Source organism: Mycteria americana, chromosome 20 (assembly GCF_035582795.1).
Source record: "Mycteria americana isolate JAX WOST 10 ecotype Jacksonville Zoo and Gardens chromosome 20, USCA_MyAme_1.0, whole genome shotgun sequence".
Lineage (NCBI taxonomy): Eukaryota > Metazoa > Chordata > Aves > Ciconiiformes > Ciconiidae > Mycteria > Mycteria americana.
Window position 1 is genome coordinate 4,125,188 of NC_134384.1, and position 26,545 is coordinate 4,151,732.

At 61.5% G+C, this 26,545-nt stretch overlaps 1 protein-coding gene across 4 annotated transcripts in view; it reads right to left on the reverse strand.

Moving 5' to 3' along the window:
* Positions 1 to 2,251: 2,251 nt before the first annotated feature.
* FOXP4 (forkhead box P4) overlaps positions 2,252 to 26,545 on the reverse strand; it is a 66,974-nt gene continuing 42,680 nt past the window's right edge. For all 4 annotated transcript variants that reach the window (XM_075521924.1, XM_075521920.1, XM_075521922.1 and 1 more), the window contains 13 exons: positions 25,847 to 25,933; positions 19,705 to 19,852; positions 18,954 to 19,158; positions 18,564 to 18,668; positions 16,145 to 16,232; positions 13,943 to 14,026; positions 13,194 to 13,395; positions 13,015 to 13,091; positions 12,702 to 12,803; positions 8,174 to 8,295; positions 7,980 to 8,046; positions 7,688 to 7,854; positions 2,252 to 7,439 (listed from right to left, as the gene is read on the reverse strand). In XM_075521924.1, coding sequence (XP_075378039.1) covers positions 7,295 to 7,439; positions 7,688 to 7,854; positions 7,980 to 8,046; positions 8,174 to 8,295; positions 12,702 to 12,803; positions 13,015 to 13,091; positions 13,194 to 13,395; positions 13,943 to 14,026; positions 16,145 to 16,232; positions 18,564 to 18,668; positions 18,954 to 19,158; positions 19,705 to 19,852; positions 25,847 to 25,933 — 1,599 coding nt within the window. In that variant the 3' untranslated portion in view covers positions 2,252 to 7,294. The remainder of the gene's footprint in view (positions 7,440 to 7,687; positions 7,855 to 7,979; positions 8,047 to 8,173; positions 8,296 to 12,701; positions 12,804 to 13,014; positions 13,092 to 13,193; positions 13,396 to 13,942; positions 14,027 to 16,144; positions 16,233 to 18,563; positions 18,669 to 18,953; positions 19,159 to 19,704; positions 19,853 to 25,846; positions 25,934 to 26,545) is intronic.

The window sequence follows — 26,545 nt, forward strand, 5'->3', positions numbered from 1 at the left end:
CTCTTTCCCCATCCACATACTGGTTTAGCAATCAAACCAAGAAAGCTTTCACATCCATAGCAAAAAAAAAAAAAAAAAAAAAAAAAGAAAAAAAAGGACAAAAAGTTTCTAGTTTAAAAGTTAAAAGCTCTTTCTCCAAGTGTTAAATCAATCAAAGCCACATGCTCCCCCAAGCAATCGACAGCCTGCACCCTGCGCGAGCCCCTGCACCCTCCCCGTGGGAGCTGGGGAGCCAGCGGAGGATGGGGACTGGCCCCTCTGCACGGCTCGAGCACCCATGGGTGCTGGCTCAGCCCCCTGGGCGGGTGGCGAGGGGCCGGCGGAGGCACGTTCGGTGCGCCCCAGGAAGCCACCAGCGAGCTGGCCGTGGTTCAAAGAGCCCTGGAAAAGGGCCACTGGAAAAAAGATTAAGCAAGTTTGGCTGAGACAGAGCAGCGGAGGGAAAGGGGATATAACAGTCTATTAATATTGGCAGGGTCTAGACGCAGACGGGAGCCAGCCATTTCGCTGGGCTGCGAACCCTGGGGCTGCGAGGCAGCTGGGGGCCGCAGCGGCGGCCGAAATCTGCTCTCTGCCCTGTCCCGTCCTCATCCCTGTCCCCTTTGCTGCTGCAGCTCTGGCCAGGACTTAGAGCACGGATATTCAGGAAAAAAATAACGGAACGGCCAAAAGTTCCTGATGGCAAAGCCCCTATGCCCCGGGAAGTCGATTCCCCCAAGGAGAGTGCCGAAACCTCACTTTTTTGTTTTTAAGGGGCAGATATCGAGGTTGCAAACCTGGCCCTGCTGCCAGAGCCTCGATGAGCACCGAGCGCTTCCGAATAAACCTCCAGTCCTCCGGCTGCGGGTGCCGAGCCACCGGGAAGCTGCCTCCTCGCTGGCTGTCGCGCCGGGGAGAACCGGGCTGCGTCAGGGCCAAGCCGCGGGCTCAGCGGCGCTGGGTGCCGTGCGTCCAGCTGCCCGGGGCCCTGCGCTGCGAGGGAGCGCGGGCGGCTGCTGGGTACCGCTGCTGCTGCTGCTTCAGGCCTCTGGAGAACACGGACATGGATGCGTTAAACACGCGGTGGAGGGGCTTCACTGCAGAACTGGTCTTAAAAAAGAAACAAAAAAAAAAGAAGAGGAGGGAGGAGAAAAAATCCATAAGGGCAGTGGCAAAAGCTCTCTTACTTACTAATTATTAACTTCTTAATTATTGCTATTTTTCTTTTGTACAAGCAGATCTCCTGCTGCGGTAACTCCAGTGAACATCCAGCGACTCACCTTCGCCTCAGCCTTTGGGAAAACCCTTCCCGTCTCAGCAGGGTGGAGCAGGGAAGAGGAGGGACACTCCTGTCTGAGCTGCCGTTGCGCTTCTCCGGGGGCCACTGCCGCCCCATCCCATCCCATCCCATCCCATCCCATCCCATCCCATCCCATCCCATCCCATCCCATCCCATCCCATCCCCCCACAGGAGCCGGGTGCTGCGGAGGGCTGGCAGGGCTCTGCCCTGCAATCAGCACATCCAGGGAATCCAGATGCTTCCCAGGTTTCTGCAATGCAGAGAGCAGTGCCTCAGCGCCCGGGGACGTTACGGGCACTGGGTGGGTGCTGCCGGGTCCCCTCTCCGTGCCTTTGCCCGCCGGGCTCAGAGGGATTGAACTCACAGAAAAAAACGGAGCATCTCCTGGCTCCTCATCGGCCACTGCAGCTCTACGGTGTCGGCTGGTGCTGGCAGCAAAAAACCCTGGGTTTGGCAGCTTACGACGACCGTACGGCTCCCAGCACCATGACCATATGGCTCCCAGCACCTTGACCGTGCGGCTCCCAGCACCACGACCGTACGGCTCCCAGCACCATGACCATATGGCTCCCAGCACCACGACCGTGCGGCTCCCAGCACTGGTGGACGTGGGGCTCCACTGCCGCGATGCCACCAGCAGCATCAGCAAACACCCTGCGGGCAGGATGTGACCCCAAGGCTGGGCCAGCTCAGCAAACCCACCCGAAACAGGTATTTCAGCCCGTCCCCGGGTTCACATGGTGGTGCTGGAAGGAGCGAGCTGGTGAGGGGTAGGTATAGGGACCTATATTACCAGGGCTGCCGTAGCCCCCAGCTACCCCAACACCGACAGAGCAGAGCAAGTCACTTCTCTCCCCTCTGACAACCAGGCTGACCATCGCTCCCTTGCTGCTGAAGAGCCTACGAGGATTAAAAAAAATGCAGATTTTTTTTTTTATCAATAATCATAACAAAGCAGCCAGCACAGCAGCATGATAGGTAATTTATTTTATTGCATTTTATAATGCCATTGTCCATACAGATTACATGCAGCTAGATCTACTGTACAAGGGTTTACCGTCTGCCAAAGCAGACACACGGAAGTTCAGAGTACAAATACACAGCAATGCTATTTCCTTTATACAGCACGAGGGATGCGGCAGCGAAGGCGGCGGCGGGAGAGAAAGGGTCACTTTATACACATCCTCCCTCCCCTCCACCCTCCGGCCCCCTCGGACCTCATCCCACCTCCCCAGCATCACCTTCCCACCCAGCGCCAAAGAGGAGGGGAAAAAAAAAAACAAAAACAAGGGGAAAATAGGAAAAAGTTGTGGCAGGGCTGGCGCTTCCCTGGAGCAGCCAAGGGACGGGGATGCCCCCAGCCCCAACACCCACCTGGGTTCCCCCGGGGCCATCGCGGGCTGCTCCGGGGAGCGGAGGGTCCCCAAGCCCCCGGCTCTGGCCTGTCCCTACCTTCTCCAACACTTCCAGGACAAAAACCTAGATCCAGGGAGATCCTCTTGGGCAGCGAGGCTGGCCAGGCGTGTAAACAAAGCAAAGAAACCCTTTGGTTTAACGCAGGTTCAGCTGCTGCTTTCCCTTCACCTCCGCTGGCCTCCCCAGCAGCCCCCCCCGTGCTACCAGCACCCCGTCCCTTCGAGCACTGGTTTCCGACCCCCCTCGGCTCTACCCTTCCTATTCGGGGGAAAAAAAAAAATAATTGGGGGAAAAAAAAAAAAGAAAAACATGGAAAACTGAGTAATTCCTTCAGTGGGAGATACCAGAAAAATGCCTTTAGTTACAGTGAGGTGCCCATACCTTCCCCTCGCAGAACTGCCCCAGGGGGCAAAGAAACAGGAAATAAAACAAAACAAAACAAAAAAAATCCAGAAAAAAACCCCAAAAGAACAATTTGTGTTGGTAGGTTTAAACCCAGTATATATATATCTCAATATATACAGACATACAAATTCTGCCACACATTGCGTTTGGTCCTTTACCCTTCCTTCGCTCCCCTCCCCGCCTCTGGCGTGTGTTTGAGGTAAGACACGCAGAATTTTGTAAAATTCAAACTAGCAAAAAATAAACCAGAGGAGCGAGGGGGGTGGGTGCGGGTGAGGCTGGGAGGGGACATGGTACCTGGGTTCGGATGGGACCCTGCAGAGGCGGCTGGGCTGGGTGGGGGGTAAGAGAATGAATTAAATTTACCCCTGAGTATCAAACCGGGCACGTTTCCCATGAAATCACCCACCGTGATTCCCGTTTCAGCAACGGCCAGGGAAGAGGAAGTTTCCAAACCTGTGCACGTGTTTAAAGAAAAAAAACTCCTTTATATTTATATATTTATTTTTATATATATAATATATATATATATAGTGCTCTTTGGAGCCAGGACGGAGGCTAACGACCTATAGGAATATACGGCGCGGAGGGGAAGGCGCCAGGTTTTCCTCGCGGGGTCTGGGGTTGATAGCATGATGGCGCACAGGGATTTTGGCTGGACCCGTGGGGGTCTGGAGACACGCGGCTCGCCCCGGCTCTGGGAGGTATTTCGGGGATGTCTGTACCTCTGGAAAAGCTTAAAAAAATAAAATTAAAATAAAATCACACCCCGAGCAGGAACCGCAGCGGGTGCTGGAGGGCTTGCCAATGCTGGGCGCGCTTCGTGCCTGGACTGCCTTGGATTTTGCCCCAACCGTATGCAAAATAAACAGGGGGTCGCAGAGCCGCTAAAAAATTAAATTTGAAGAGCGCAAGGAAGGGGAGGGAAAAGGACCCAGGAAGAGCAAACGAGAGGGGAGCCACTACTGAAACACCCCACAGAAAAACAGGGAGGGGGTCTGAACCCACGCACAGCCCACAGCCCCGTGGATGCGGGGAAGGACCCACCAGCAAAACGCCCCGGTGGCGGGTGGGAGCTGGGGCTGGCAGCACCCACCACCCTCCGGTGCAACGGCTCCCCGCACCCATGCGAGCTCCCCAGTGCCTGCGGCACCAGCCGTGCCCGCACGCATCGGGCTGCAAAACCTCCCTCTCCGCGGGAAGGACCAACTACACCAGTACAAGGCCAGGTCGCTCCCTCCCCAGGGACACCGGGGTGTCCCGGACACGCTGGAGCAGCACGAGGGGTGACGCTGGGTGCTGGCGCTGCCATAAAGAGGCACAATTGCCTCCCCTCCGCTGGGGAGATACGAACCGAGAACCCAAAAGCCTGGATGGAGGCAGGCGATCCCCTGCCGAGGGTGAACTGCGGCCGAGCAGCAGCAGAGGGGGGCCGGGGGCTGCACCCCAACATCCACCCCATCCATCCCTCCCCGCTCCTTCGTACAAGTAAAGCAGCAACGCGCGACGCCGGCCCCCCTCCAGCAACACCCACCCGCGGCAGCTGTAAACTTGTTTAAAACAATAACTTAAAATCAAAAGACTGGGAAAAAAAAAAAAGGCAAAAAAGAAAAAAAAAATAAAGCAAGCAGATGGGGAATATACGCAGCACCTCCGGCCTCGCAGCTCCTTTGGAGGTACGGGGGGGACGGGGCTGCACCCACACTGCAAGAGATGGGGTTCGGTTTGTGCCCCCCAGCCCGGGCAGGGTCTTTGGTGTCCGGCAGAGCCCGGGTGGGAGCCGGTGGCGGCGAGGACGAGCCAGGAGAGGCCGGAGGGCGAGGGGAAGCGGGCGGCCTGGCAAACCTCCTCGCCCTGGTATTTTGGCAGCAGCGAGGGAGCGAGCGAGGCTGCGGCGCGGGGAGAAACACGGGTCGAGTGGAGACACCTAGCGAAGGCCGGCACGGCGAGCACCCACGCACCACGGCCACCCACGCACGGGGCTGGGGAGGGCAGGTTTCGCAGGATTTTCTGGGTTTTTAGGGAAGGGAAAGGGCCCCTCTGCAACACCGGCCAGGGATCGGGATGCTGGTGACCCCCGTTAACAGCCCCGCCGGGCCGTGCATCCGCCCCGGGTGGCTGCTGCTCCCCGAGGGTCTCGGCATCCCCCGGAGGGTGCCGGGGTGGCACAGGGGAACAAGGCCAGGGGGGTTCCACTCAACCTCACCGATGGTTGCAGGGGGGGACCGGGGACCCCCCCTCCCCCAGTCTCTGCAGCCACCTGGGTATCAAGGACGCAACAGGCAGCCAAAAGGAGGGTAGGAGGTAGGGGCTCGCCCCAGGGACGCACGCCCCAGGGCCAAGAGCCCCTGGGGATATCACAGAGGTGATGCACGGGGACAAACAAGCACACCCCCCCACGACCCACAGCCGCGTGTTGCATTTTCAACCCAAAATGCAGCTCCCGGGATGCCGGCGCCAGGACCCCGGCACGGGGCGGGGGGCCCCGTGCTGGGGCAGTGACCCAGCCCCCACCGCCACCGCCTCAACCCGGGGTACCAGGGCCAGGGAGGGACGGAGCAGCGCTCAGGGTCACTTCGCGAGAGCCTGGAGCTGGGCTCAAAAACGAGAGCAGCTCCACGTCCATCACGGCAAGTTCCCCAAGACCCCGCTGCGTGCCAGGACAGCCAGTGCCAGCCTGGCCGTGCCGGGGAAGGTGCTGGTCCCCAAGGCCAGCACAGGGCACCGGGGAGGCCGCGGCTGCCTGCCGGGAGGAGCCCGGCGATGGATACCCACATCACCGCCACAGAAAGAAAGAGCAGGGAGAAGAGGGGTGTTTGGTTGTGTTGTTCTCGTTATTATTAATATTTCTTTTTTTTTTTTTTTTTTTGGCATTAATACCATCTGTTCACCTGAACTACGGACCTTCTGTCTCTAGAAATCTTTTGGTATCTTCCCATCTGGACGCACACAAAAGGATAACGAAAAGAAAAGATGAAAGCGGGAGCCCCAGCGGCAGCAGGCTCGGCTCGCCGGCCACGGCCAGGTTCGGCCGCCACGGGGTTTCACCGGGGTCGGCTTTGCTACCAGCAGGATGGCCGAGCAGCGGCTCACCGCCGGGCTCTGCCCACGCCAGCTCCTCTGCGGGTGCCCCCAGGAGGAAGCTCGGCAATGGTGGATGCTGCATCCCCGCGCCATCGCCCGTCCTCGGAGACCCTGCCCCAGCTTTGGAGGAGGAACCGGGCGCGCAGGGGACCAGGAGCCTTTCCCTGAAGTTGAAGTCGGGCCGCTGGCCGTCCCCGCACGGGCTAGGAGAGGTGTCACCCGCTGCAGCCGACATGGAGAAGGAAGCAGGGAGCCGTGTCCTCGCTGCCTGGCGCTGGTGGTCGGCTGGGGAAGGTCGTCGCTGCTGGGTGCCACCAGCCCCCCCACCAGCGGGGACCGGGGGGCTCGGGGAGGACGGCAGACCCGGGGTGGGCTGCTCTGCTTGCCGGGTGGTTTAGCAAACCGCCAGAGGTGACAAGGCAAAGGGGACACAGTCCCACCAACGCACCGGTCCTCGTCCTTCCCCAGCCGCGAGACAACGGTGCAAGCCCGACGGCCAGACCACGGCAGAGGACTCGCCCCTGTTTCTGCTGTTTCTTCCCCCAAAGCTGGGTGGAGGCAGCGCGTGGGCAGGGTCCACGGTCCCTCCTAGTGCAAAACCCACTGGGGGATGGAGAGACGACAGCGGGTTCCTGCCATCGCCTTCCCTCCCTGGGGCGGTCACTGGCGGAGGCTCGAGCATCGCCGGGCGGCAGAGCACCGCAGGGGAAGAGGGGACAGAGGTGCCTTTCCCGTGCCCACCGTGCACAGGGAAGGAAGGAGGGACCATTTCGGACAGAAACAACCTACCATCCTCGTTCACCAGTCACTAACCAAGGAAGAAGGGGAGAAAAAGTCCAGCTCTCGGGTTTTTGCTTCTCGTGTTGCAGGATGTCCCCCACGGCAGGGGTCGGTCAGTCACCGGGGCCACGGCGCGGGGCAGTGGGGAGCGGGAGGGACGCGCCGTCAGCAACAGGTTGTTGCACCAAGGAAACCCTTTTGCTTTGTGGAAGTGCCTTTAAGAAACAGGTTAACGCCAAAGGTCACCTTGGGGAGGTGGGAGCTGTCGCTTGGTCTCCGGCTGGGAGGGTGGGAAGGGTTTGCCCCTCGGTGGGGAGGAGGAAGGGGTCCTTAGGACAAGTCTTCCACCGGCAGCTCCTCCTCCAGGTCCCTGTCGTCGGGAATCGTCACATTCTGGTTGGTGGTGGCCATCAGCGAGACGGGTCTGCTGTCGTCCTCTGCCTCGGCAGGTTCCTCCTTCACGTGCACTGGATGGCTGCGAGGAGGGTAGCCTTCAGCCTCGGGGAGCAGCTGGACACAACCCCACGAAGCTCTCGGTCCCGTGGGGCAGCCCAAACCTCCTCCGTCCCTGCGCTGCCCCTCGCCCAGGGGCCGGGAGCCACAGGAGGCAACGAGCAGCTCCCGGTGCCCAATACGCCACCATCCCTTAGCTCCAAACCCTCCGGCAGCCCCGTAACACCCACCAGCACCGTCCCTCATCCCCTCGCCCCCGGCCAGGCTGACCTGTACTGCTGGGGGGACAGGCGCGGGCTGTTGCTGCCGTTGCTGTTGACCTGCTCCACGGTGCTGCTCACGTCGTCGTGGCCCACGTGCAGCATGCCGCTGGCGGAGCTGGTGTTGATCATGGTGGGGCTGTTCAGCAGCGGGAAGCTGCTCTCCGCCAGCGCGGCCTGCAACAGAAAGCAGCGGCAGTTCAAGGCACGGAGGATGCGAGACCGCGATGGAAAACGGGACTGCGGAGCGGCGAAGGTTTAGTGCCCCCGCATCCCTGCCAGGGACGGGACCGGGTCCTTACCTGGTAACTTGCATTAAGTGCTCCATAACCGAGTCCTGAAATCATGTTTTTGACTAAAGTCGGACTCCTGCAGAAAGAGAGAAAGCAGAACGATGCACGGCTGAGCGCTCCCGGCCCGGGGACGGGGGGTTTGGCAGCGGAGGTGGGTGCGAGTGTGGCTCCCGGGCTGTGTCCCGCAGGAGAGGAGGACCCACCCTGTCATCTTTGGTGGCCTTCGCTTTTGGTACTCGTGCTCGTCGACGGTCCAGACGGCTCCCTTGACGTTCTCCACGCGCACGAAGCACTTGTGCAGGCTCAGGTTGTGGCGGACGGCATTCTGTGGGCAAAGCGGGCAGGGGAGCTCAGCGGCACGGCCCTCGCCCTGCCGCCCGGACCCCTCTTCTTCCTCCCCATCCTCTTCCTCGCCCAGCCCCTGCGGGTCCCCACGGCTCCGCCTGGCCACGCTTGGCTTGTCTACAGCCAAACGCTCTGCAAAGCCACCCGGGGACGCTGCGAGTGCTCGCTCACCCCATCGGCACTGGGAGGGTTTAGGAGTCGAGCCCCCGAGCCGCGCGTGGGACACGACCCCGTTTCACGGGCCTTGGCCAGATGCCGAGGAAGACGGGGACAGCGTGGGACAAGGGACAAGTCACACCAGCAAGGACCCGGGAGCAGAGCCACCCTCTCCGCTGCAGCGCGCTCGGCAAAGCCGGCTAATCTTTTCCTTTCTTTTTCTTTCCCCCCACCCTCCCTTTTTGGTTCCTTCCCTCCCTTTCTTCTTTACATCGACCATCTTTACATTTCTAAATGTAAAATAAAGAGACACACACGTAGGCAGACAGTGCAGCCCCGAGAGATACCAGCTCCCTTTTCCCCTTCCAACTCCCTGCCATTTGCTACTGCCCCTATTTCATTACCAATTTTAATTTGCCTCTAATTAAATCCTGTGTATTTTTCCGACTCACTTGCTAATCCATGAGGGAGGCAGGAGGCTGGAGTGGAATCTCTCCGAGCTATAATTACAAAGGGCCTAATCACGCCGGGGCTCTGCCTTTGAATAAATTTCCTTGCATTAAGGTTCTCAGATTCTCTGCCTTGCAAATGAGAATGACCCCAATTTCAGGAAGTTGGCCTCGGAGGGTTTTTTTATATATTTTTTTTTTTTTATTTCGAGTCCTGATTCGTGATGAGAGACTAATTCGTTACGCTAAAACATTAACAGCAATTTAAAAGGTCGAACGGGGGCTGTATAAACAAAGGAGCCGGCCAACACAACAAGGCAAAAGGAGACACAAGGACTGAACCCCCCCGCGCTGGAAAGTGTTAGAGTTCCCAGAAACTCATCAAATCGCACTGTCCCCCCTTTTTAATTTAAGGACAAAACCAAACAAAGCTGGGCTCCTTTCCTCGTCCTCCATCCTCCAGCCGCTGCCCTGTGCCCGCCGCCGCCGCCTGCCAGCCGCCCCAGCGTCCCTGGCCGTGCCACCGTGCCCAGCGCTGCCGCGATGGCCCCGGTGAGAGCCGGGTCACGCGGTGGCACACGGCGGGGACGGGCAGGCTGCTGCTCCTCTCGCTGCTTGGCAGAGCCAGCCCGAAGGGAAAAGTTTGCAAGCGGCTCCCTGGCTCCCGGGAGCCGGTTTGTGGGGAATGAGATTCGGGCACAGTCGGTGCTGTTGGATGTGATTTTTGGGGGGAACTGGGAACCCGCCGGTCGGCAGCCAGCCCCACTCCTCGGGGGATGCTCGGTGCGGTGCAGAGCGGGGTCCCCGGGTGCCAGGCCGGTGCCATTGCTGCTCTCTCCCGAAGGGATATGCTCCGTTTGGGACGTGCCCTGCCCCGGGGGCTGAGGCATCCCTCGTCCTCAGACCCCGTGCTGGCATCACCCGGAGAGGAGGGCACGGCCGCACTCGGCACCGCGCAGACAGACATCCCGGGGAGCTGGAAATCCAAGGGGCATTCCGGACACTGCTGTGCTCCCTGGCCAGCGATGGAGCAGGATGAGTCCCCGGCCCCTGCTCTGCCCTTGCACCATGTCCGCAAATACCCCGCTCCCTGCCCATGCCGGGGGGTCCGAAGTCCAGCCGGGGCTGGGTCGGCCGCTGCCCTTGAACCCCTGTCGCCTGGAGAGCAAACACAGGACTTCCTCCCCTCGCCGGGGCCGGATCCTGCCCCGTGCTCCCCTTCCTCCTTCCTGTGCGCGCAGGGGACTCCTCGTCCACGCAAAGCCCCGATTAAAGGCAAGAAGCGTGGCAAAGCCGAAACCTTTCCTGCACGTGGAGACGCAGCCCCGGCCCCGCAGCACCTACGTCCCCCCTCTCCCCTCTGTGACAGCCCCCCGCTTCCAGGCACCGGCGGGTACGCGTTTGCAAAGGCAAAAGTGGAGATAAAATAAATCCCGGCACCGGGCAGGATGCGATTCAACATCACCGGAGCCTGGGATGCCCCGACCCCGGTGCTGGGTGTCACGCACGGTGCTGGCAGGGTGCTGCCCCAGGACACGGAGGAGGTGCCAGGCGAGACCCCCGACATAGGAATCCTCCTCCCCGGTACCGGGGTGCGGGGGGTCCCTGCCTCATCCTAACGTGGCTTTTGTATTTCGACAGAGTATTTGTTCAGTGCCAGACTTGGCTGCTCTGTTTGCTTCTCATCTTTGCCTTTAGTAATGATGTTTGCTTTACGCCCCCGGCCCCACTCCCTGCGCCGTGCCGGGGGTCTCCCCGTGGGCCCCTACGCCGCACCGCAGCTCTGCCCTGCCTTGGGGACGGGGTACCCACCTTGGTCCCCGGCACCCCTGCCCCATCCCTGGGGGCAGCTGAGGCAGGAGACCCAAGGGAGAAGCTGCAGCAGAAACGGTGGTTTTCTGAAGAGCGGAAATACATTATTTTTTCCTGCGTATCCCCCTCCTTCAAAAGAAGCCTGGCCTTGGGCACAGAAAGTTGTGAAGGGAATCACCCCCCCCCCCAGCTCCCGCAGCTCTTTTTTAATTCCCTGCCATCCCTTTTGGTGGTTGAACAGGAAAAAATAAAGAGCAGCAAAAAGGGAACCAGAAGAGCTGGGGGATGCCCCTGAGACATCTGCCCTTGGGTGATATGGGGTGCGGGGGAGCTGCAAAGAAAAAAAGCCCAAAACATTCATTCCTTTTACCTAGTGAAAGGGAAGGAAAAAGGCGTTTTTACCTGCCATTATCTCATTCCACAGATGGGGACACTGAGGTGCTGCCCCAGACGGGCCCTGCTCTGCCTCACGGCGAGCCACCGTCCTGGGAGCAGCGATGGCCGCACCAGGCTCTTTGCCCCGGCGCTCCCCATCACTTCCCACGCTCTCCCCAAAGCCGGGGGTGTCCCCAAACCCGGGGGTGTCCCCAAACCCGGGGGCGTCCCCATGGGCCTGGCTGGGGCAGCAGCGGCGGCCAGCGACGCGCCGGCCACGCTCCCCGCGCCGTGCGGTGCCGGCCTGCAGTGCTGCACGCGTGCCGTGAGGGGGACTCCAGACTGACACAGGGCCACCGCCGGCACCAAAAATGGCCCAGGCCCCTCTGACTGCTCCTGCCCTGCTCCTTCCCGCCACGCTCCTCCTCCCTTGGCACGCGGGGATGCTCGGGATGGTCCGTGCCGAAGCCAGGGGCCACCCGTAGCACTCTGGTGCCAAAACGCCCGTTATTCACCCAAAGTTTGCTGCAGAGAAGCAAACCCCTGCTGCGGTCAGCTCCGATCTGCAGCAGCGACGCACGGGGGCCCCGGGCTCCAGAACAACCGATTCCTCCCTTAACCCTTTCAAAATGCACCATCTCGCTTGCACCTCACTTATTCTGATTTTTTTTAAGTGTTAGTCTCCCTCTGCCGCTTTGCTGCTTGTTACCCTGAGCAGGACAAAGCTGTGTCTTAATAAATACATGCAGCAGGAAACAATAAATAAATCCTTCTCGGCTGGGGCAATAACGGCTCCTTCTCACAACCGCTCCTTTCCTCTCACATGTGTTTTCTCGCTTCTCTCGGATTTGGTGATTTCTAAATAACTGCGGCAGGAGCAGCCCCAGCACCCAGGTGCTGTCCCAAGACACTGCCCCAAAATTCACAGGCATCAGCCCACACCAGTGATAAAATGGTTCCTCGGTACCAAAAACTTTCCCCAATACCGGCCTGTACAGCACCATGTACTGGGTGGGGGGAGCCGACGGGCACGGGCACCCGCTCGGGGTCTCGCAGCGGAGTCACGGGTGCTCCCGCTCGCCGACGGACCCCCCGCCACCGCCGCCCTCCCTCCATCCCCACGGACCAGCACCTGCATCCCCAGCCGCTGCCGAGACCCAGCCGCTGCCGAGACCCAGCCGCTGCCTCTCGCAGCCCGGCTGCGGCATCTCCGGCTCGCGGCGTGCCACCCGCCCCCGGGTTATCATTAACCTTATTTGCTATTTCGAGTGTCTTGCTCTTTTCTCTGCCCTCTGCCCGGCTCCGCTCCAGCCCCAGCTCCGCAGAAAGCCCCGGGTTTCTACAGCGTGGCCCTTTGCTGTACCCTACTGCATGGACGACGAGTCCCCAGAGACGCATTTTGGGGGGAAAAATGTGGGATTTATCCACAAAATCATTTCCTGCACCATCTCAGAGCTGTGCAATGAACTGGTCCTTTACCACAAGTGCCCATATAAGCCGGAGCATCTCCTGCAGCAGGCAGCCCCGGGTGGGATGGGGCGAGCCCCGGGTGGGATGGGGCGAGCCCTGCGGCACCGAGCAGGGCTACTCTCACCTTCCAGGTGGCCGTGTTCCTCCGGAAGTAGGCAAACATCCGCGTGAACCAGTTATAGATTTCGTTCAACGTTAGCTGCCTGTCGGGGGTCTCCAGGATGGCCTGGGAAACCAGAGAGGGGACAAGAGCGTCACTCACGACGCCCTGGCGGGGTTCAACGCCTGTCCCGTGGCGAGGCACGAGGGGCAGAAATGGGGGTTCAGCAGGCGCGGGGGCTCCCCCAGGACTGAGAAAGCGGGAGAGAGCACGGCTTTGCCCAAGGAGCCCCGCGGGCAGGTCTAGGGGTGCAGAGCTGAAGCGAGGAGCCACTCACCTGCCGGATGAGCGAGGCGTACGTGAAGGGCGGCCGGACGTCCGCGTTTTTGTAAAACTCGTGATTCTGTGCAAGTTCTGGAGGGGGAACAAAAAACGGGGGGGCAGGGGGTGAAGGGACCCACTTTGGGACCTGGGGACCGCACGACGGAGGGTGCTGAGCCCCATCCCGGAGCTCACCTGAAGATATTGGGGTGCAGAACTTCTCCGAGTTTCTCCTGCGGATGGGCCCCACGTTGTGTAAAGTGGAAGAGCTGATGACGGAGGGGCCCTGCCGCAGGGGGGTGATGGGCGCCGTGGCGGAGGTGGGGGGATGAGGTAAGCCGTCGGGGAACGTGTCGGAAGTGCTCTTGGAGAGGGTGGCACTGGAGACCAGGTTCAGCTGCACGGACAGGCGGGAGGGAGGGTGGGCGGTTGGGCACCGACGCGGGGAAGGCAGGGGCTGGGAGAGCCCCCGGCACACCGGCAGCTCGGCAAGGCCCGAGCCGGCTCACGCCACAAAGCAGGGAGCGAAGGGCTTGCAGGGGGCAGACTTGCTGGGCTCGGCAAGGATGGGATGCAACCACGGGATGGGATGCAACTGCAGGAGAGGATGCAACGGCAGGACGGGATACAGCCGTGGGGTGGGATGCACCCACAGGACGGGATGCAACCACAACGTGTCGGAGCTGGGGGAGCAGCACAACTTGCCGACACAGGCTGCGTTTCGCTCCTGCCCGACGCCTTGCATCAGCACAAGGGACCGGGCTGCGCGCACCAGAGCAGAGTCAGGGCATGCCTGTCCCGGGGAGCCCGTCCAGCCAGGCCACGCAGGGCCACGGTGACCGTGCGAAGGGCAGGGAGGGGACGGCAGCCAGCGGCAAGGGGAAAGGGGAGGAGAGGGGGCGGCTGCAGGGATGTACAAGGACAGGAGGGGGATGCACGCTTACAGGTTGGCTGAAAGGCTTTGGCTCTGAAGGTCTCATGTGAAGATGGGCCATCATCGCTTGGAGACGCTCACTCTCCTTTGCCAGCTGCGGGAGGCAAGAAGCAGAAGGGAGACGGTCAGGAGGTGCCGGCAGTCACCCACGGAGGTACCCACGGCCTTGGAGGAGCCACCCGCCGAGCCCCTGGCTCTGGACAGGCAGCATCCTCCAGCGTCCCCACAGGAGCCACCTCCTGCCTGATGCCGAGCCCTCCCGAGAGCCCCAGCGGGACCGTGGCTCTGCAGGTGGCTATGGCACCAACCGTGGGCGACGCGGGGGCCGCCGCTGCTCCAGCTCTGCGCGTGCAGCCAGATGAAAAATCTATGGTGAAAGGGAGTCATTTCTCACGCCTTCAGGCTGCCATTCACCAGCACGGCCACGACCCGGCCGCCCACCGCAGCCCTCGCTTCTCCTTCCCGGGCGCTCTGGTCCCCACGTCCCAGTGCCAGCCATCCCCGTCCCCTTCGCCCTCCTCTAGCCTCTGCTGCCTCCCGCTCACCAGCAGCTCCCTGTCCATCTACCCATCCCTCCGTCCGTCCATCCGTCCATCCATCCGCCCGGACGCGCAACATCACTTTAATTGCACGCTCCTGCCTGTTTACTCCCTGGAGTGCGGAGAAGGGTGAAATATTCACTCTGGCACCAGGAGAGATTTTGAGCCCTGCGGAGGCGATGGGATCTGACACCCGCTCTCTTCCCGTCACCTTCCCTTTCCACCACGACCCCTCAAGCTCGGGGCTCGGCCGTGTCCCCGTGTGCCACCGGCTTCCCCCCCCAGCCAAGCCCCCTCCCCAGGCAGGTGCCGGAGCTGGGAGCCGGGCGAGGAAGGAGTTAAAGGCAGGAGCCAGAGCGGAGTTTGCTGCAAGTTTGGAGCAGCTCGGATGCTTTCGTGCTGTCGTGGTGCTCATTAGAGCTGACAGGTCTCCCCTCGTGATGCAGACGCTCTCCGCTGGCACAGCGGGAGCTCCGCGCTGAAAACTTTATAATTGGTAGCTCCAGTGGCAGGTTCTCCTCTCTGCACACACAGCTTTCTGCTCACCCTTCAGCTTCCCTCCCCCCCCGCCTTTTTTTTTTTCCCCCTTCCTTTCTCTCCCCTCTTTAAGCCCCAGTAATTGCTTTCAACCTCTCGCTTTAGCGAGGGCTGGGGAGCAGGATGCGATCGCACGGCTTCGCCCAGGCGGCTTCGCAGCCTCCCCGCCCAGGGGAGGTTTTGCCACGTCCCCCCCACGCCGCAGCCCCTGTTTTTGTAATTCCGGGCAGAGGCTGCCGAGGCTGCCGGGCATCACGGCCCGCTGCCCTCCAGGGCTGGCAGCCCCCGCGATGATACCCATCCCCGTGCGCTGCGACGGGCACAAACCGCTTCGAGCTCCTGCCAGCCCCTGGCCAAACAGCCGGGCACCCAGGCACTGTCATGCCATCGGGGTCTCAGCGAGCGACCCTCTGACAGAGCCCCTCTGTCCCATCCCGCCTTCCCCCTCGATGGCTTTCAAGTCCCAAGATGAAAACCCTCCGTTTCCTCCTGTTTTTTCCCCCCTCCCTTCTCTATTAACTGAATTACGCAGGGCACGTCAGGGAGTTGGAGACACTGGGAAAGGCACTATTTAAAGAAGTGGCTTTCCAAAAATAGCACCCTGAAATTGGGCTCCAAAGACCACGCTCAGCCACTGAAATAAGCGGCCTGATTTCCAAAGAGCCCAGCAGCCCCGTGGCTCTCGCTGCGGTGGCACGGCTGGGCACGAGGGCTGGGGCACAGCTCATGCCCCACAGCACGTGCCTTCCAGGGCTGTGGCATCTCCTCATACCCACAGAGATGCTTTGGGCAGGAGGGACAGCTTCTCCCTTCCTCCAGCCCCATCATAATCATGCAGGGATGCTGGTATTGGAGGGGGAACCAGGTGGAGGGTCCTCCAGGCCTTGAGGGTCCATCAGGGTCCATGATGGACCTCAAAGGGTCCATCAGGACCGTTGCCTGGCCAGGGGCAGCACCCCTATTTGGGAGGGATGCTTAAAATGAGCCCCCGTGACACTGGGGTAGCTAGTTATCTTGCTAGCGGTCCCCAGCCTCGCTACTCCCCTCCTGCAGAGAGCAGCCGAGACACGGCACGCGGAGTTGGAAAGGAGACGGCTTTTTAAACGCGCAACGTTCGAGGCTGGGGCGGTACCCACCTGTATTTCCAGCTGCTGTACCACTTGCATCTGGACTCGACACTGGGCCGTGCTTCGGTCATCAAGTGCATGTTCTGTATTGAGGTGTCTGGGGAGAAGAACACAGGGATTTACTCCTGGACGTGCCCGAAACGTGGCCCCTCCACCGGGGCCACCCATGGGATCAGCCCCAACCTGAAAACCGCCTGTACCGCAGCAACGCCCGGGGACGCCCGTGAGGCGTGACGAGCAGAAGGGAAACTGAGGCACGAAGGCGGCCAAGCAAACTAGGCTGTGTCTCCTCCCCAAACCCACGCTGGAGGGCGGCCATAGACAACCAGCCCTGCCCGTGGCAGCCCCGGGGCAGCTCCACGGTGTTTAGGAGCAGCCACTGGTTGATGGAAAGTCCTTGAGAAGGCTGCTGGCAGGAGGTGCCCAGGAGGACCTGAGGAGCAGGTTTCCAGAACAAAGGTGGCATTATGGAGGTTTACTTACACCCTCTAAGGAAACCCCCGAAGGCAGAAGGTAACATTTCCAGGGTGCTCCTCATCCTACCACTTTCGTGCCTTATGTTTATAAGGCACTTTATGTTTATAAAGCACAAGGACCTTCGGTCCTCGCTGCCCTCCCTCCTTCTTGGGGAAGGGCTCCCCAAGAGCCCTTCGCCTCTTGGGGAAGGACAGGTCAGAGGGGGGACGCTGGGCGGCAGGGCCACCCCGGGAACACCCTGAAAGGTGGCATCCGACGCTGTGAAACACACAGGTGTCCCAGGGCCGTAGGCCAATGCTCTCCAGGACCAAGACTGAGACATTTCTGCTGAGACATCCCAAGAGAAGGTGCCTCAGGAGTATCTACCCTCGGTCCGGATGTGGAAGACGGCGCGAGTCTCACCCGGCTGTTTGCAAGAGACTTCCAGCCCCAACTTGCAAAAACAAGTTAGGTAACTGGGACCAGCTGCCAAGCCCGTGTGTGAGCAAACCCCACTGGTGTCTCAGCCCCGCTCCGCAGGGCCGCAGCTGGACCGAGCCGCCCGCTCCTCTCCCTGCATGGCAGACCGAGGGCAGGGCTGTTTCTCCAGGAAAAAAAGCTATCGAGAGCCTAGGCTGGAGCAGGAACGGAGACGTCTCCCACTGACCCTCGCAGGCTTTTATACGCCACTGCTCAAAGGACGCGCCGCCCCTTTCCACCCCAACGCTGAGGCTTTCTGAGCTACTCCATGGAGGTGATGCTCAGAGGAGGCTTGAAGCCGGTGCCCAGACTCAAAGCAAGGTCCACGCTGCAGCTGGGCTGAGCCTTTGGGAGCTGGAAGTTTTCCATCTGCCTGTCCCACATCCCGACACGTGCTCACGTTGGCAGAGAGGGGCCAGAAACGCTTCACTAGTGCTGTCGGGGAGGTGCCCCTCGGGCAGCTTGCTCCTGCAAGCACTAGGTGTGCTTGGGGGGCAGGCAGGTGGGACGCAGGGTGGGACAGCACGGCTGTCCCAGCATCACGACCCAGCCCTGGCCACCCACTGCCAACCCCGGCTCCAGCTTCCAAACTGGAGCTTGCTCATCTGCCCCGTGCCATGTAAACATGCCCGGAGAGGCGGGAGGAGATGCCTTATCTAGGTTCACCTTGTGAGTCAGAGGAAGGAGGACGCAGGAGCCTGACTCATTCCCTCACTCGGTCGCCACTGGGCAATGCTCCCCCGGCCTCCCCAGGCTGCCTTCACCCTCCTCATCCTCCTGTGCAAGGCCTCTGCCCAGCTCCCTCCCTGGGAACGAGGAGGCCAGCGCAGTCCGAGGGATGCTCCCACCGGAGCCGGCCCCGAGTGCATGGCAGTGGACGGGATCAGTTTGTAAAAACCCAAAATCTCGCCGACGGAGAGCGAAGCGTGCGCTGGTGCGTCTCGGCCGCCGTGCCGAGCAGACAGCCGGAGAGGCGGGGGGGGCAGGGGGGGAAACGAGCAAGCAAGCCCGTCAGTTCCTTCTGATGTCTTTGCTAAAAATCCCGGCTACAAAGAGATCTAATTGCAAATGAACTAATTAAGTAAACCTCTGACGAAGCGTGAAAACAATTTGTTTGACCCTGACGCTAGCAGAGGGCTCTTCGACAGCGGAGTTAATCAGTCAGCGCCGGAGCCCACAAGCGGTGTCAGCGGGCTGCCGCGCCGCCATCTGCTTCCTCCCCTCCTCTCGCCCCCCAGGAGGGGAGCTGCAAACTTCCCTCGCCTGCTGCCCCGCTCCTGCCCGCTGCACTGGCTCTCTCCTCCTCCAGCAGCAATCTCTGGTGTTTTCTCCTTTTGCATGGAACCCCCCCCCGGCTCTGGGCAGACGGACTTTGGGGTGTCCGGACCCGTTTCCACGGCGTCCCCCTCCACCAGCCCCATGCTGTCCCGACCCGAGAGCGCGGGCTCTCCCCTCCTCTGGGAAAACCTCCCCCAAAAAGGGGAGCGCTTACTTGACAAACTGTCCCAAGTCCTCACAGAGGGTTTCGCAGCCGGGCCACTTGCACTCTCCGTGGCCGTAGAGCGGGTGGGAGCTGGGGGTCTCTTCGTGGGAAGAGCTGCAGAAGATGGAAAGGGACCGTCAGATAGGGCAGCCGTGATTCTCCAGTGTTCCCGTGCGTGGGGCCAGCCCTCGGGGACCCACGGGAGACCCCGCAGCGACGGCTCCCTGCCCTCCACGGGCACATGGGCGCAGCGAAACAGTGATAGGATTTGTTTACGGGGTGGGCAGAAACCTCCCAGCCCTCCCAACCCTGTTGCCAGCCCCACGGGTGACAGATCCTGGCCCCTTCCACCTCTTCAGGGGTAAAAACACGAAGTGCCAGGGCCCAACCCAGCTCTACCTGTCCCTTCTCGGCGTGTGCATGGTGCTCTGTCCATTGGGCAGAGGGTGATGGGAAATGGGAGGCGAGACCTTGGCGGCCGAAAACGAGGTAGAGTTGGAGGTGTTGGTGGTGAGGTCGAGACCTTCTTGCTTAATGCTGTCCTCGACGGGCTGGGCGGCCGTGACCTCCTTCCAGAGCTGCTGGAGGTCCGAGGGACACACAGCTACGGCACGGGGAGAAAGCGCCCGCCGTCAGCGGGGAGAAGGAGCAGCACCCGCTGGCACCCACGCACCAGGCTGGCTCGGGACCCCAGGGGCTCCCTCCCTGCCCGGCCGGCGCAGCTTGGCTCCCCAAAGCTCAGGCAGCCCAGCACGGACTGTGCGCCGGGAAATCGGCACCCGAAGCCGGGCAGAGCCCCCTGTGCCGGCAGCCGGGGAGGAGAGGCTGCACGGCCCCGTCAGGAAGCCCAACACAAGCCGCCCACAGCACCCAGGGAGCCCCGCAGAGCTGCCCCCGGAGGGGAGGGGACCCCGGCTCCCTGCACCCTGGCACCCCCCTGCACGAGGAAGCTGGGGGCCCAATCCTGCACACAACCCAGCTCAAACTCTCCCAGGCTACTCCAGCCATCGGCGCAATCAGACCCCAAACTTTAGACGGGCGCGTTAGGAAAAGCGACGCCACCAGCCCGCTCCCCAGCCTTCCCTTGCTGCAGGGAGAAGCTACAGCCGCGGGGGGCCCCCCCAACACCCCCCCGGGCAGGGGTCCTTACCTTGGGGCAGGGTTTGCAGGGGCACGGTGCCCTGCCCCGGCGGGAGGCTCACCAGCCCCTGGCGCTGCAGGTTTAACAGGTGCTGCTGCTGGAGCTGCTGCATCTGCAGGAGCTGCTGCTGGAAGGCCAGCTGCTTGTTCCCTAACGGCTGCCGGGAGACAAAAGGGAAGAAATCAAAGCGCGTTATTTCCAGCCTCGCAGCGGAAACCTCGCAGGGCAGGCAGGGGCCTGGCAGCGGCAGCGAGGGATGCCCGCTGCGGCGGTACCGCGGCCGTGCCTGCCTCCATCCTGCCGCCCAGCCCGCTGTGCCCGCTCAGCTCGTGGCTCAGCCGGACGGAGGCTTTGATCTATCGGAAGAGGAGGGGAAGAAAAGGAAAGGGGAAGGGAAAAATAAAGCACTGAAAAGACGAGGGAGCGAACGGAGCTGGGGGCTTGCTCAGAGCAGAGAGCCAGCTCTGCCTGCAAGACGGGCAAACCCACAAACCCGAGCCGTGGGGTCCCACGCGGGGAGGCTCGGCCGCAGGCCGAGCTCCCGCGGGCACCGAGCATCACCAAAGGAAAGGGGCTCCCAGCACCCAAAAGGAGTCCTAGGACTGCCCAGATGCGTAACGCCATCCTTTAAGCAGGGAAACGGTCCCTATTTGCCAAAAAATGACCGTTGCGAGCCCCTTCTTGGTGGGGGGGGCAGAAAACAACCGTGCACAGGGGAGCAGATGCCCAGCGCTCCTGGCCCCCGGGCACCAGCACCGGAGCCCCCACCCTGAGCATCGCCCAGGTAGGCGACTCTCCCGCCCGTCCCCAGGAGCCGGCCGTGCTCCGACTGGCGTAGCCAGCCCTAAACTAGTTAGGCAGGACAGGTCCCTGGGGAGGCACCAAGAAATCCATGAGAATTAACTGAAGGGTTGAGAATTCAATTAGGAATGGGGACAGGCAGCTGCTAATCCGAGCCGGCCACGAGAGGGGAGCTGCCCCGGGCCTGCCCGGCCTCATTAGCGGGGCAGGCGTCTCCGTAACCCCTTGAACCCCTCTGTTTGCGCAGACATTGTTTGCAGGTTGCGAGGAGCCGGGCTGGCAGGCAGCGCGAGCTGGCCGGGCCGTGCTGTGCCGACTAGCGCCAGGAGCGGCCCGGCCCCTCCGTGGCAGCTCCGTTATCCCGAGCAAGAAAAGTGCCGGGGCCCCTCTTGGCACAGCAAGCCCCCGCCTTGGCAGAGCGCACCGGCCAGGCCCTTGCTAAGGCGCTTCCCCCTGATCTCACTGCACTCGTGAGCGGGCGCGCTTTGCGGCCCCATTGCTTGGCCCAAAAAGAAGAATTTTCACGTCCGTGTTCTTACTGATGAGCGCAAGAGTTTTACGATAGGAAACGTCCTTTTTTTTTTATCTTCCGGCTGGGTCTAAGCATCGTGGCCCCCGGTGCACTGGGGATCCCAGGGACCCGGCACAGCTCCACCTCGCTCTCTCGATGATCCCCGAGGCTGCGTCTCGCTCTCTGCTCAACAGGGAACAGCAGACAGACTCTCCGTGGCAAACCCAGTTCACAGCTTAGTTTGGAATCAGCACGTGCTGCTGTACCCGAAGCAGCACCCCGGGCCCCGCGGGACACAGGCGGTCCCCTGCAGACGCTGCTGATGCTCAGCCCTGGCTTTGTGAAATGGAGGGCGAGGACGGGCTCCAGGCACTGCCCTGCAAAATCCCTGTGGTCCGCAACGTAAGGCACGACTGCGAGTCCTGTCTAGGGCACAGAGAGACTTTAAATCTGGTTTCTCAGGCTCAGAGGGATGTGCGGACTTCTCCCCGTCCTGTCCACCTCTTGGGCACAGCAGAATTGTTCCCCCAGAGCCAGGTCTGGATCCTCTCTGGCTTTGCCTCAGTCCTGCACCTCTGACACTTGAAGATACAGGCACAAATCAAAGCGATTTCTGCTCAGTGATGAGATATCCCCGTGCTCGCCCTCGCTCCTGAGCAAGGTGCTGAGCCAGGAGGGCTTCAGGCCGCGGGACCGGAGGAGACCATGGACTGTAGGACCACGATGGGGGAAAAAAGGCAGGACCAGGCTGCGTGCCCGGGGGCCTTAACAGAGGCAGCGCTGTCCCCCACCGTGTCCCGGTCCCCTGCGAGGGGAAGCTTTGCCACCGCATGGAATGGAGACGCATGTCCTCGCCTTGGTTAGAGAGGGCAGCTGGGACAGGACGGGATGGCCTTCTCCTCCTCTTCCCAGCTCCGCCACCGCCCTCCCCGGGGGCCCCAGGGCAAGCCCGGGCTCCGCGCGAACACAGCCTCATTCACGGCACTTCCAGGCTGCGGAGCAGGAGGAAATTGGGAGCGGACGAAGGCACAGGATCCCCGGGGCACGTCACCTGGGCCTCGTAGCCCCGCTGGGGTCTCCCGACCCGGCCTCCCTGGAGCCGCAGCCAGCGGAGTCAGACCCCCCCGAGCTCCCAGGGGACTGGGCAGCCCCGACCCACGTGTGGTTCTGGCAGGGACAACGCTGTCCACGTTGAACCTGCACCTTCACGTGCTTCAAATCCACGTGCGCATCCTTCCAGCTTCACCAGACCACGAACATAGGGACCAGCCCCAGGAATACGAGTCCCGGTTCGATGCACGAATGCCCGGGCTAAGCCAAAACAAGGACCGCTTCTCTCTGGGGAAGCCAATTTCCCAGTCCCTAGAGAGCAACCACTGCATGGCAGAGCCAACAAACTGCACGGGCTCAAAACCACTGATTGCGATGGGTGAAGAGGTGCACCCACGTGAGGACCTACCCGATGGCACCCACCAGCCCGGGGGCTCCAAGTCAAGAGTTTGCCCTGGGGAAGGCAGGGCAGCGAGAGCCTGAATTTCAGCCCCAGCCTTATCGAAAACCCCTCTCCCCAGCCATCGCCCCAGAAGCTTCGCTCGGCTCCTCTCCCCTCGGCAAGCCCCAAACACCGGCTGAGTTCCTCCCAGAGGGGGTACCCCCGCGCCCATTGGAGCAGCTGGGTCTGCGTTAGGGCCAGATCCTGCATCCGGCCGCCGTACCCCCCCCATCCCGGCCCTGTCTCCCGTCCCAGCGCGGGGTCTCGGGGTCCAGAGCTTCGCCCGTGCTCAGCGTACATTAGACGCAGATGACTGGGTGCAGCTACCGGGGTAAGAGCCGCCGTCACTTTGATTTATGAGCACATCAGGAGGAGTTTTGGCGTGACACGCGGGACTGACAGGAGCAGTTCATTAAGCTGACACCGAGGTTAGGCAGCAGGCAGCCCCCCCCCCACCCCCGCACCACCCCCCTTCCCCTGCCCCGCCAGACTCGGAAGAGGGACAGCCCCCGCCATCGGCTTTGGGGACACACGGAGACCCTCTGGCCTCAGCCCGGGGGATATCAGGGTCTCCGCACCCGGCCGCCACTTGCAGCAGCTGGGCTTGGAGAGGCAAAGTGACTGGGGAAAGAGCGTGACGGCAGGCACCGGCTTCGCTGCCGCTTGCCACGAGGGCGAGGGGCTGCCCGCAGCCGTCCCAGCCCTGTGCCGCAGCTCCTTGTTCCCCCCCAGAGCTCCTCGCTCCCCCCCGTGCCCGGAATGCTGCTGGGGGTTCACCCTTACACCCTAATGCAGGAAAAGGCTCCAGGATGGGCTGGGATGTGCTGCAGCTCAGCCCCATCGCAGCGGGATGCATGGATCAGCCACCTGGCTCATCCCCCTCCCCACCGTGGCACAGCTCCTCGCAGACCACGGACACAAAGCACCCCCGCATCCTCCGGGACAGGATGCTGCCGACAGGCGCTTCCGACACGTTTCCATCCTCCGCGCTCCCTCTTTTCCTGCTCTCCCCTTCCCCACGCCCGCCGGGGGATCTCCAGCCGCTCCGCTCCTCCTGGGGAGATCTGAGCCGTTCCTCCATGAGGGGCTGCTGCCTGCTGCCGGCACCTTCCCCGGCGCGGCGGCGGTGGTGGCACAAAGCTGTTCCCACCTGCTGATCCCCCTCCGCGCTCGCAGATGAGCTGCTGACTTACAATTACACCGAGGCGAGCCCTTGAAATCAAGCAGAGGGAAAGCAGAAGGCGCTCGGTTTACAAACCTTGCAGCGGGGCTGTAATTAAATACCACTGTGGATTTCCATGAAGGAGCCGACGCCGGCCAAGAGCGGCTCTGCGGTGGCATCCCAGACACGCCAGCTATTCCCCGCACCGTCGGGGGAAGCAACGGCATCGCCGTTCCCGGCAGGCGCAGGCTGCTGCCGAACGCAGGCGTTATTAATAGCAGCTGCCCAAATTGACAGGGTGAAGCCGACCCCACAAAGCCCAGCCAGAGGTTTTGGGGAGGGGAAACGCTGTGACATCCACTCGCAGGGACCCCCTCACTGTTTTTCCCTGCCATGGGGCGGTGATGCTGCCGGGAGCTGGACACACACCCCTTCAAGCAACATCTAACGCCCCTTCCCCCCCACCGGCCACTCAGACTTTCTTAGCAGATAAATTTCTCATCTCCTCTGTACCATTTAATTAAAAGTTAACATGCGCTTTTTAAAGCAGGAGCCTGCTAAGCAAGCCCTTTGTTAGAGCTTAATTATATCCCAATTCGTTGCTGCAATATAACATCGCCACAGCCAAGAGGAAAGTCCTTGAGGAAGCTCAGATTTATGCCTCCCCCGTTCCTGGAGCACGAGCAGCTACTCCAGCTCCTGGAGATGGCTCCGATAAAGCCTGACCCCGCACACGCTGCGTAAATATGCCAACATCCCGCAATGAAAGCCCGGGTCAAAGTCTATTGAAGGCTCGAGTGGGTGCCGGCCCGACCCCGCGCCACTCGAGCCGCCCCGTTCCCCCAGTGCCGGCATGTGCTTTGCCACTGAGCGCCCGCTGCAGCCACCCCAATGCGCACTCTGTGCTTAAACGCTTTCTTCCTCAAAAGAAAGCTGAATTTTTAAGCGCCGAGAATTGATGAGCGTAAATCAGGCTGTTGGATTTCAGGAGGGGTGATTGCAACGCACAGCCCCAGCACCCCGCTCCCCTGCTTGCTACCGATGCTGGGCTGGGGACAGGGACCGAGCGGCTCAGCTCCACTTCCCTCTGCACCAGGAGCCTAAGGAAGGATGCCCGGTAGAGAGGGCAGTGATGCCAGACACACAGCAGCGTGCGCAATGCAAAATACCCCCAACACGGGACCGCGCGCACCGGTCTGGGAAGAGAGAGAGAGGGGCAAGAATATATAGGGAAGAGGAAGGGAGCGGTGCCGCCTGCCCGCTGCCGGTCGGCGTGGACCCCCAGCCTCTGTGAGACTGGCACATCCCCAAAACTGAGCATTGCTGATACAGCCGCAACACCTCGGAGCGCGTTACTATGGGAAAGGACAGTAAAACCTGTTGGGTAAAGGGAGTTATACAAGATTGATGCAATCACACCCGCGTAAACACTTCTCCACCATGCAACCACCTCCCCAGCAAAGGGCCCACCGCTGCCGACCTGGTCATGGGGGGCTGACACCATCCCCTGCCTGCGCGTCTCCCATCGGAAAAGCCCTTTGCTGGCACCGCTGCTATTTCACGCGGCGCTTGGGTTTTGCAGAACCGCCTTTCCTGGCAGAAACCCCCCCGGTTTGGGTTCCCACCTGACCAGCCCCACCTGCTTACTTGCCAGGGTGCTGCTGTGCCAGCTCAAATCAGGACTGGGCTGCCCGACCTGAGCCGTGCCGAGAGCCTGCCCAGGGCAGGGCCAGCGCGTCGGGCAAGGGCTGAGCCAAGCCTCCTCTGTCCCCCACCATAAGGAGGATTTGGGGAGCCCTCGCTCTGTCCTGGGGGACAGCGACCTGCCCCTCTCTCCAGGGAGGGTCCCAGAGCTCTGCCGGAGCTCCCTGCCCACACCCCTTGACTTCACTGCTCCCCACACCCGCCCCATAGTTTCTAGACGTGCCGACAAGGACGCGGCGCTGAGAACACCACAGCTCGGTGCACGTGCCAGATCGCAGACAGGGAGGAGGAACGGGAACTCCCAGCACCCAGACCAGCCGCCCCAGCACCCCTCAGGAGCAGGATACCCCCGCGTCCCATCCCTGCTGGCTCCCAGCCGGCTGCCCTGGGTGCTGGGATTCACGCACACCTTGTTTTGTGCTGGTCTCCCTTTTATTTGCTGCCAGATCTGATGGCCCAGAACCAATCTGCGTGAGCTCACCTCTTTGGGTTGCTGCTTTCCGGCTTGCTGCTGTGTCAATAGCTGCAGGTGAAGCTGCTCCTGTTGCTTCTTGTAGTATTCCTGCAACTGGGAGGGAAGGAGGCAGGGACGGGAGGGGAGAGAGCAGCCCAGATTAGCAGCAGAAACACCCTGCTCGTGTCTCCCTGCCCGGCACTACCCCATGCCCAGCACCGGGCTTTGCCACGGCCATGCCAGCTCCTGGCACCACGCTCCAGGCTCTTGGCTGCGGGTTAAGAGGAAAAGCACCCGCTGAAGGAGTCACAGCTGCAGAAGAAACCTTGGGCACACGCTCCAAAGGGCTCTGGACCCCACAGCAAGGAAAATCCCCAGACACCACCAACGTCAAACCTGCTGGTTTTTTAAGGCTGACTGGTTGCCCTGGCTTTCTTCCACTAGCCGGTCCGGGAGCCTCCGCCTTGCCAGGCCCCAGGAAGGAGGGTCGCAACCCCCTGGCTCAGTAACCCCTGTGCGTGCCAGGGATTTTGCAGCTGTCCTGGGGGGGTTGTTCACTGGGGGGATATGAAACACCAGGAGGTGGGCGACCCCTTTGAGAGAAGGGGGCCCAGGCGCTCTGGCACGTAACCCAGTGTTTCAGCAGCGGAGAAACCCCTTTTTCAGCATGGTGGGACCCCAAAACACCATTGGGAAGCGTTGCAAGAGCTGAGGAGCTCCCGGCTG